Genomic DNA, 10,519 nt, shown 5'->3' on the forward strand with positions numbered 1-10,519 from the left:
TTTATATATATATAGATAAAACACCTTCTGTTTTATCTTCACATTCTATTAAAGGCTCCTGGTCAATAATAGAAATATTTATTTGGGGGTCTATTAGTGTCACACAGGGAGAATCCCAGAGTGGTTTGTGTTGGAAGGGGCCTTAAAACTCCTCCCGATCCAACCCCCTGCCGCAGACAGGGACACCTTCCACTAGAGCAGGTTGCTCACCTGTGGAATATGTAGCAGTTGTGATACTGGCAATTCCCACATCCCATAATGCCTTTATCACAAGCAGCATCTCCTAAAAGCAGCATTTAGAACATGAAAATGACCATATGATTACCCAGCTGCAAAACGTAGATCTTCAACATCTGCAGTGCAGAACAGCCCCTCGCTTTGATGTACTGGTTATACTGATCCCAAGCAACATATTTACCCATCAATATCATTATCACAAAAATAACCTGATTTCAGCTATTTAAGCATCTGTTGTCAGCATCTATTGCTATTTTCAGCATTCAGCAATGTTGTCCTGTTTAGGTGAAGGCTGTTTCTTCACCAGCATTGAACTCCTCCCATTCCAGAGCCAAACAACAAGGGATACTTGGAGCTGATCGCCCCATCCCCGGCAGTGTTCAAGGGCAGGTTGGACACAGGGGCTTGGAGCAACCTGCTCTAGTGGAAGGTGTCCCTGCCCGGGGCAGGGGTTGGAGCTGGAGGAGCTTGAAGGTCCCTTCCAACCCAAACCAGTCTGGGATTCTATGAATAAAAGCTGTGCTATTCCAGTCTGGTTTATGGGCTACCAGCTGAAAGAGGGACCCGAGGGTGAGGATGGCACTGTATTGCTCCCACTGCCTTCCCCAGATCTTCCTTTAAGATCATAAAGCTTCCCTAATTTCCTGGCAGTGGTTGCCAAGAAACATGCAGCTTTAAAAACACTGTGGTTTGCAGGAGGTGGAAATGAATGATGTCCAAAAATGTCAGTCCTGTAATATTTAAAGCAAGACACATCTTATTATAACTCATTTCTTAAGATGCTGCTTTGATAATCAGCAAATAGAACAAAAGCCTCCAGCTTGTTCTGGATACATGATTTGTGTGGTTGCTCTAATACCATCTCACCATTCTTTAAAGGCTTTCACCATTCTAGGTGAAAAAGATCAAGATGAACCCCTCACAACTCATCCCACCATAAAGATGCTTGGAGCAAGAAGTGGGCAATGCAGAACTGCACATAAATTAACTGAAACTTGTTTTCATTGCCTGTAGGTAATTTGCCATAAGAAATCCCATTTATACCCTCCCAGAGAACAAGGAAAAGCTTCTGCTCTCATTAGAGGTGTGGATTTGAGAAGAATGGTACAGAATAAATTACTTCTCAGCTCCAACTGAGCATGACAGCAGCAAGAACAGAAAGTCACCAAGTGAGAGTGCCTGAACCAGTCTCCATAGAAATCCTGCTGACTTTGGGTATTATGAAATCAGTGTTTCTCAAAACATACCAGTTCAGGTCCATCCATCTCACAGTCCAAGCGACCTGAACCTGAATCCTTCTACTTCAGCTAAAACAGGTGGAGATTCCTCGGGGAACTGCTGTATTTACCACTGTCACCACTTCTGCCACCTCCCTACTGACATCCTGAAAATACTTCTCAATTCCAAAGGCTACTGAAATAAAACAGTTTGGACTCTACCATCATAGGGCTTTATTTTATATATTGTCAATTCCAATAGATATTTTGCAAATCGGGGTGTAACTGAAGGTAAGGGACTTCTGGAGGACACCAGTCCAACCTCCTGCTCAAAGCAGGGCTAACTTCCTGGCTAGATCAGGCTCCTCAGGCCTCATCCTGTCAACTCGTGACTGTGTCCAAGGATGGAGGCTCCACCAGCTCTGTGGGATCGTGGTTCAGCACATCACCACCCTCCTCATGAAGGACTGATATCCCTGTCTCCAGTTAGAACTTCTCCTTACTGTAACACATCACCAGTACTACTTGTCCTGTCACTGTGTACCTCCAAGAAGAGTCCTCCTCTGCCTTCTCTAAATCCCTCTTTTGGCAGAAAACCACTGCTGCCAGATCGTCACCCTCACTCTCCTCCTCCCCAGCCAGGCAACCCAACCTCCACAGCTCCTCCTCACAAACCTCTGATAAAGTGCCTACATCTTGACTGAAAAAGCTGAGCTATTTACAAGACTCAGTTCTTGGACTTCAGACACCATTTATCCCTCTTACTACCCAGATCACTTATCTATAGAATCATAGAAACACAGACTGGTTTGAGTTGGAAAGAACCTTAAGATAATCCAGTTCCAACCCCCTGCCATGGGCAGGGACACCTTCCACTAGAGCAGGTTGCTCCAAGCCCCTGTGTCCAACCTGGCCTTGAACACTGCCAGGGATGGGGCAGCCACAGCTTCTCTGGGCACCCTGTGCCAGCGCCTCAGCACCCTCACAGGGAAGAGCTTCTGCCTTGTATCCAACCTGAACTTCCCCTGTTTAAGTCTGAACCCATCACCCCTTGTCCTATTGCTACAGTCCCTGATGAAAAGACCACCCAAACCAACATGCTCATAACCTCACCGTTTAGATCTTTGAACCATTTCATCCCTTGGAATTGTTCTTCTCTTTTCTCTAACGAGAATACCTAAATGGAAAATTTTGAGAGAAGAAAATGGTGAACAAATCTACTTCTCACAAAGAATACTGCTGCAGGAATGTGACTCCTTTAGAAGTTAAGGATTCTTAGAGTTAAGGAGTTGTAATACTTTCATTAAAAATACACATACTCTTAAGTTTAATGTGGATAATTCATTAGTTCCTGTAGAAGGTACAAAGCAGAAGCATGAAGGTACCTCTGTCAGACAGCATGTGACTTGCAGTCCTGTAGCCCCTTCTTTTCTCTGGAGGGTTAAACAGCTCTTCCCGTTGGGACTGCAGCACACTCTGTATCTTCCTCTCCTCCATGACAAGCTTCAGATGCTTCACACGCTCTCCAGAGCGGGAGATGAAGTCGGGGCGATGCACTGCAAGAGCCTCCTGAGATGGGATGACACAAAACAAAGTCTCCAGTGGGCAGATTGTCTCCTCAGAGCTGGAAGGTATCTAATACCATCACCAAAGCATGGAAAAAAGCCTATCAAAGTACTATCTGGTATAAAATACAATAAACTTGTAGCCCTAATGCTGGGTAGATCCTCAGAGACCTCCTTTAACAAACTCATTTTCTGGTTGTTGACAAAGAACTGGCCAGAAAGAAAAGAAAATGCTAAAATAGTTAGAAAAAATGGACACAAACTTCTTCTCAAAAACACAAAATAAAGTTAATCCCGTAGGATATGAGATTCTATAATTTATTGCAATCTCCCCTGTTGTAAATCAGTGGCACATCAACATTAGCAATCTGGTTTGGATCAGAAGTGGAATTTTGAAAGTGATCTCCCCATGGCTCTGCCACACTTCAGTTTCCCCCTGTGCTTAGAGACAGGGCAGGCTCTAAGCACATGAACAGACCATAGGAAGGTTTGTGTTGGAAAGGAATTAAAGCTCCTCCAGCTCCAACCCCTGCCCCGGGCAGGGACACCTTCCACTAGAGCAGGTTCCTCCAAGCCCCTGTGTCCAACCTGGCCTTGAACACTGCCAGGGATGGGGCAGCCACAGCTTCTCTGGGCACCCTGTGCCAGCGCCTCAGCACCCTCCCAGGGAAGAGCTTCTGCCCAAGAGCTCATCTCAATCTCCCCTCTGGCAGGTTCAAGCCATTCCCCTCGTCCTGTCCCTCCATCCCTTGTCCAAAGCCCCTCTCCAGGTTTCCTGGAGCCCCTTTAGGCCCTGGAGCTGCTCTAAGGTGTCCCCTTGAGGAGCCTTCTCTTCTCCAGCTGCCCCAGCCCAGCTCTCTCAGCCTGGCTCCAGAGCAGAGCTGCTCCAGCCCTCGCAGCAGCTCTGTGGCTCCAATAGGATATTCTGGAAAGCCAGATTACCATAAGCAAAAAGGATTGATGAATTTCTTGGGTTTCCAATGAGTATAAATTATTATAATGGTGAAATAATTGAACAAGCATCATAGAATCCCAGACTGGTTTGGGTTGGAAGGAACGTTAAAGCTCATCCAGTTCCAACCCCTTGCCAGAGGCAGGGACACTAAGTGTTTCCACAAGATTCAGCCTAACTCCTGAAATCCCACTGACATCCCAGCAGCCTCCCAGTGCAGTGCCTTTACCTGCAGCGTGAGCTTTACATAGGGCCATGTGGACCTATTCTCAGGGTCTCTTCCTGGAACTCCTGCCTGAACCACGTTGCTGTGCTGCTGCTCCTGCCAGTTCTTCTCACGGAGAGGCTCTCTCCAAGGTTTTGTGCTGGTGAATGGCTCAAACCAAGATGGACCAGGACCAGACAAGGAATTGGAATGGTTTTCTTTCCTAGATTCAGATTTCAAGTCTCCTGCTTGCACAAACCATGAAATCCCTGTTGAAAGACCACAGAAGAGAATAAAGTTTTGTAGACAATATATGTGCCTATTTTCCACCCCCATCTATGGCCCTTGATACCTGTACTGGGTTTGGTTGGGGCAGAGTTAATTTCCTTCCCAGTAGCTGGTATGGGGTGTGTTTTGGGTTTGTGCTGGAGACAATGTTGATAACACAGGGATGTTCTTGTTATCACTGAGCAGCTTTTACACAGGGGCAAGGCCTCTTCTGCTCCTCACTCCACACCACCAGCAAGGAGGCTGGAGGGGGCACAAAGAGCTGGGAGGTGACACAGCCATGACTCGAGGGATATTCCAAACCAAATGGCATCACGCCCAGCATATAAAGCTGGGGAAAGAAGGAGGAAAGGTGGGATGTTGGGTGTGATGGTGTCCCAAGACACCATTATGGGTGATGGAGCCCAACACCTGCCTGTGATGGGAAGTGCCGAATGAATTCCTTGGTTTGCTTTGCTTGTGTGCACAACTTTTGCTTTACTATTGAATTCTTTATTTCACCTGATGAGTTTTCTCACTTTTACCCTTCTGATTCTCTCCCCCATCCCACCAGGGGGACAGTGTGCAAATGGCTCCATGGTACTTAAGCTACCAGCTGGGTTTAAACCACAATGCCTGAAGTTCTAGCTAAATCCAGTCAGCAGCATAACACCACACTGCAATAAATACTCACTTCAGTTTAACAACAGTGGGACTCTGTAGCAGACACCTTGGGCAGTTTGAAAACAATTCCTTTGCCAAGTGTCAGAAAACCAGCAACTCTTTATCAAACACCACTTTGGGAAAGCCCAAAATGGTTTAGTTTGCAAGTTTCTCTCTATAAAAAAGTTATTCATCAGCAATTACACGTTTAATGAGCATCTCTGTTGTCCTAAGCCCTATGGCTTTTTATAGATATTTTTGGAGATGAAATGCTTTACATCTTCTAAATGTTAAATGTGTATGCAAGAATTAGATTACTCACAGTTTACACACATAATGGGATTTGAATACATCAGCTTGTACTCCACGCAGATATTCTAAATGTACTAAATGAAACCAGTATGAAAGAGAATGATTTGTCCCTACAACAACAACAGTGATGACTAAGGAAAATATTTTTAAACATTTAATTATGACATTGTGACAACTGACAGGAAATTTAAAAGGAGAAAGAGAGAAAAGCCAGGAGGAGGCTACAGCATCAGCCCGAAAATGCAACTCCAGCTGAAACAGGGAGACGAGTCTAGTTCTGGTGCCACATTCTTCCCTCATGTACTGCTGAAAACATACTTGTTCCTTTAAGCTTCAGGACATGAAACAGTAAGTGACTACTCAGAGGTTAATAGAACCTTTTATAGCTTGAAAATCAAACTGAAGTACCTGCATGATTCTCATCTCACTCACCTTTCCTTATCTATTGCTTATTCTTTACTACCTTCACTGGCCAGGTCACCTCTATCAGCTTCATTGAAAATACCATTATAATAGTGCACTTGACACAGTAGTTTTGTTTAAAATCATGGATTTAAATCAGAATAAGGACTGACTGTACTAGGGACAGACTACTTAGTGTCCTAGCTAACACTTCTCACCTATTTTGCTGATTGCTGTTGAGCTGTACAACTTTTCTGGTGTGCAGAGAAAGTGTATGTTGGACTGACCTTGTGGTAAATGCAGCCTGCTCCTTTTTGTCCTTTTCTCCATGAAAACATTGCCTGGTTGTCCCTTCTGCTTCCCCTTGCTGCCTGCTGCCTGCTGAGCTGTGACCATACCATCTGACTCTCCAAAATTACCATCCATGCAGTGCCAGGGTTCCTGGGGCTGTTCCTTTGGCTGGTTTGATCTTGGGGTAGGAAAAGTCACCCCAACATCTCGAGTGTTTTTCTTAGTTGCGCTGTTGACAATCTCCAAGTCTCCTGTAGTTGAAAATGAAACAGAAACATCAGATATGAGGCAGAAGTTGTTCCCTGGGAGGGTGCTGAGGCGCTGGCACAGGGTGCCCAGAGAAGCTGTGGCTGCCCCATCCCTGGCAGTGTTCAAGGCCAGGTTGGACACAGGGGCTTGGAGCAACCTGCTCTAGTGGAAGGTGTCCCTGCCCGGGGCAGGGGTTGGAGCTGGAGGAGCTTTAAGGCCCCTTCCAACACAAACCATTCTGTGAGTCTGTGAATCTACTTCAATCCTCTGCCAAAAGACACAGTGGCAGATCAACATACAGCTCTGCATTCTGGACAATGGAACTGCAGTAGTTTACTCAGTGTGTCCCATCCAAAACTATGTTTTAGCTACAGAAGGTTGGTTTGCCCACAACACTACAAATATTTAACAGAAACACCACCACAAATATTTAACACAAGCATATACAGTGGAAAGGTGTCAACTAACATTGAAAATGTTGTAACACGATCTTGAAAACAAGCCATGAAAAGACTTTTCTGATTCAATCCACTTGCACATGGGGAAAAGAAGCAGTAATAAATAACTAATGGATGTGTGTGATGAATAGAACACACACTGCTCAATCTGATGATGGGATGCAGCACTGCACCAGCCCCGGATCAGCTTATGTTTTAAATAGAATATAACAACTAAAATATCACCAAGAAGAATAAGAAACACTGCAGTTGCCTTCTAAAATAGCATATGCCCACAAATACATTCTGTGTGCAACAGATGTCTTGTGGAGAAAATAAGACAGAAAACACACACTTAGTCCACCTTTGCTATTGAAACAGGTCAGGAGTTTGGGTTAATAAACTGCTAAGCGAGAAAACTGGCTCCTAAAGCAGCCCAAGGAATGAAATGAAACGGCTCATTTAGATTACAACACAACATCTCTCTCTAAAAGCATTTGGAGAATGCTGTTTGTACATACCCATCACCAGAAATGTGCATCAGACTTTGGAGAATGGTTTCCAAAGAGATCAAAGGCAGAAGCAGATACAGAAAAGTCTGGAATTCACAACTCACCTGCTTGGATACCTTTGTTGAGCATCCGTGCCCGTCGCTTGTTACTAAGAGCAGAGCTGGGGCCCCACGTGCTGCTTGCAGAAGTTGCATCTGAAGAAAGGGAGATGGCAGTCTAGAAGAACAACATGCAAGAGAACAGAAATTGATGGAATACTGACCAAAATGAACAGACAGTGGGGTTTAAACAGCAAAAAGAGGCACAGAATCCTAGAGTGGTTTGGGTTGGAAGGGACCTTAAAGCTCCTCCAGCTCCAACCCCTGCCACGGGCAGGGACACCTTCCACTAGAGCAGGTTGCTCCAAGCCCCTGTGTCCAACCTGGCCTTGAACACTGCCAGGGATGGGGCAGCCACAGCTTCTCTGGGCACCCTGTGCCAGCACCTCAGCACCCTCACAAGGAAGAGCTTCTGCCTTAGATCTAACCTGAACTTCCCCTGTTTAAATTTAAACCCATGACATGAATTTAGATTGCACAACATCGAATCATAGAACAGCCTGGCTTGGAAGGGACCTTCAGAGTTCATCTAGTCCAACGCCCCAGGGACATGTTATAACTTCACAGCCATGTCACAAGGAATAAACTCGCAGTGTAAACCACACTAATCTAATCCAGAGGATTCTGGGCTCTCTATTGTAGAGTGGTTTATTAACAGCCATTAACTGCAAGAGCTGCCCCAGGCTCCAAACCCAACACCTCTGCAACTCCACTGGATTTAGGGTTTAATTATGGAACGGATTTACTTTTTCATTCCTTGGGCACAGCAATTAGTATCCTGTTAGTAACTCATCACACAGAAATGAAGAGAGGCTTTTTTTATTGCCTTTTGTTTGAAGCTCTGCTAGCAGCACTTCAATGCTACACAGGGTTTTGTTTCAGCATTAAAAAGAAGCAATTTTTCCTCACATGCACTGGTAAAGAACTGGGTTTTTAGTTTCATATAACTATTCCAGCACTAGTAGAGTGCACTAGACAGATGTAGTAGATCTGTGTCATTCAGAGAACAAAGCAGATTTGAATATGTGCTCAGCTAAAGGGAAAAGAGTAGAAAGCATGGAAAAACCACACCAAGATAACCTATTTACATGCATATCAGCCCACAGAAATAAATATGAGCAGCCATTCAGGGCTGAATAAAGACACAGAGATTCTATTTGGACTCGAATATTCAGCACAGTACTTTCAAAGCCCTTCAGCAGTTGAATAGCTCAACCTTTAGCTTTGTACCTGCTACCAGATGGCAGCATGAAGAGTGCTTTAGAAAGAACAGAAACTGGAATAGATAAAAATCCTTCTGGGATGATGGGTTCAGCATCTATAAATAAAAAAAGCTGTAACGGAGTTTTTGGGAAGCTGAACTGACAATAGGCTGTCAGAAACTGAGCTGTAAAATGCAGCATTTGCCTGAAAGAATGGTACAGTGGTCTCTGAGGAGAAGAGCTCTCACTGTAAGTAAATATCAATCTTTAAGCACAGATATTTGTAACTAAAAGTAAGTAACTATTGACTTCTGTTCAGCCAAGCACCACAGGAATCACCAGCATCATAGAATCACAGACTGGTTTGGGTTGAAAAGGACCTTTCAAGGGAAAGAAAGAACAGTTCTAAGACAGTTGGGGCTGTTCAGCCTGGAGAAGAGAAGCTGTGTGGAGACCTCAGAGCAGCTTCCAGTGTCTGAAGGGGGCTGCAAGGATGCTGGAGAGGGACCTTCATCAGGGACTGGAGTGATAGGACAAGGGGTGGTGGGTCCAAACTGAAACAGGGGAAGATCAGGTTATGAAACAGGGGAAGTTCAGGTTAGATCTAAGGCAGAAGCTCTTCCCTGTGAGGGTGCTGAGGCGCTGGCACAGGGTGCCCAGAGAAGTGGTGAATGCTCCATCCCTGGCAGAGTTCAAGGCCAGGTTGGACAGAGCCTTGGGCAACATGGTCATGGGTAATGGCAGGGGGTTAGAACTGGATGATCTTAAGCTCCTTTCCAACCCAAACCACTCTATGTTTCTACAGTTCATCTTCATTCCTGGGAAGGTCGAGAGGCTTGTTGGAGCTACTCAGACCAAGGACAGGAGCCTGTGATACAAACAACACTCTGGGAAGTTAAAATGATTCCCCAAATAACCAACTCTCCCACTGCTCAACAGTTGAGAAGTTCCTGTAAAGATCAGATCAAATTGTCTTTTGCTCTATCTGACCACATACCTGGATCTCTTTCCTCTTCTTGTGCCTCTCAGAAATGGCCTTTGGATACTCCACACCCACTGCTTTGCCCTTGTCCCACTTTTCAGAGCGACTTCTCTGGTGGTTGATGGTATGATAAAGCTGGGAGAGCCTTGGGGACACCCGAACTCTTTCATGGCCAAAAGCCCTGATCAGCCTGGCAGTATCGATGGTGGAAATGGAACTGCTCAACTCAGTCTGAGTGACAGTTTCCATCTCTGTTTGGGTCACTGCATCTGATTCTGAGGTGGTGGAACTGATGGTGGTGCCATGATCTCCACTAAGCCTTGCCTCGGAGGAGGTGTCACTTGGAGTTTCCAAGTACTGCTGCTGCTCCAAAACGTTCTTCATGTGGCAGATGATTTTCTCTCCTGACCTGTTTTTCCTCAGCTCAACAAAGCTATTTTTGTCATGGGTGATGCGTGGTCTTCCTTCAACATGTGTTGCATCAGGCTCTGAGGTACTTTCAGACATGCTTTTTTCTGGCACTCTGATTTTCTCCTGTTCTCTTCCCTTTATTTTCTTTCCAGAAGCACTCTTGTCAGATGTTGCTGGTATCAGTGTATGCTTAAGGGGATTCTGAAGGACCCTGGCCAGTCGATCTAGGCGTTCCACAAGGCTCAGCTCACCATTACTCCTAAAATCATGGTGCTGGTGTCTCTTCTGGCACTCCAAGAACTTAACCCAGAGTTCATCTAAGCTACTATTGGAGTGGGTTCTCTCTCTCTGTGGCAGGTCTTTCACCCCATCCTCATTGAGGCGTGTTGTTTGCCTACGTGGCAAAGGGTAAGTTCTAGCTGCTTTTTGTTCTCCTTCTTTCCTACTGTGGTGAAGGAGCTCCTTCCATGACGTTTCATTCCCCAAAGATGTGCTAATGTGTAGATCCTCATTCCTG

General features: G+C 45.3%; 1 protein-coding gene across 1 annotated transcript in view; it reads right to left on the reverse strand.

Annotated features, from left to right (window-relative positions):
• Positions 1-210: 210 nt before the first annotated feature.
• Positions 211-10,519, reverse strand: part of ALMS1 (Alstrom syndrome 1) — a gene marked incomplete at its 3' end in the record, with an annotated part of 32,939 nt that continues 22,630 nt past the window's right edge. The window contains exons 10-15 of the mRNA XM_010023172.1: positions 9,607-10,226; positions 7,414-7,525; positions 6,108-6,362; positions 4,201-4,445; positions 2,840-3,023; positions 211-283 (exon numbers count right to left, since the gene is read on the reverse strand). Of these exons, the coding sequence (XP_010021474.1) occupies positions 211-283; positions 2,840-3,023; positions 4,201-4,445; positions 6,108-6,362; positions 7,414-7,525; positions 9,607-10,226 (1,489 nt within the window). The remainder of the gene's footprint in view (positions 284-2,839; positions 3,024-4,200; positions 4,446-6,107; positions 6,363-7,413; positions 7,526-9,606; positions 10,227-10,519) is intronic.

This window comes from Nestor notabilis, unplaced genomic scaffold (genome assembly GCF_000696875.1).
Source record: "Nestor notabilis isolate BGI_N333 unplaced genomic scaffold, ASM69687v1 scaffold6851, whole genome shotgun sequence".
Lineage (NCBI taxonomy): Eukaryota > Metazoa > Chordata > Aves > Psittaciformes > Psittacidae > Nestor > Nestor notabilis.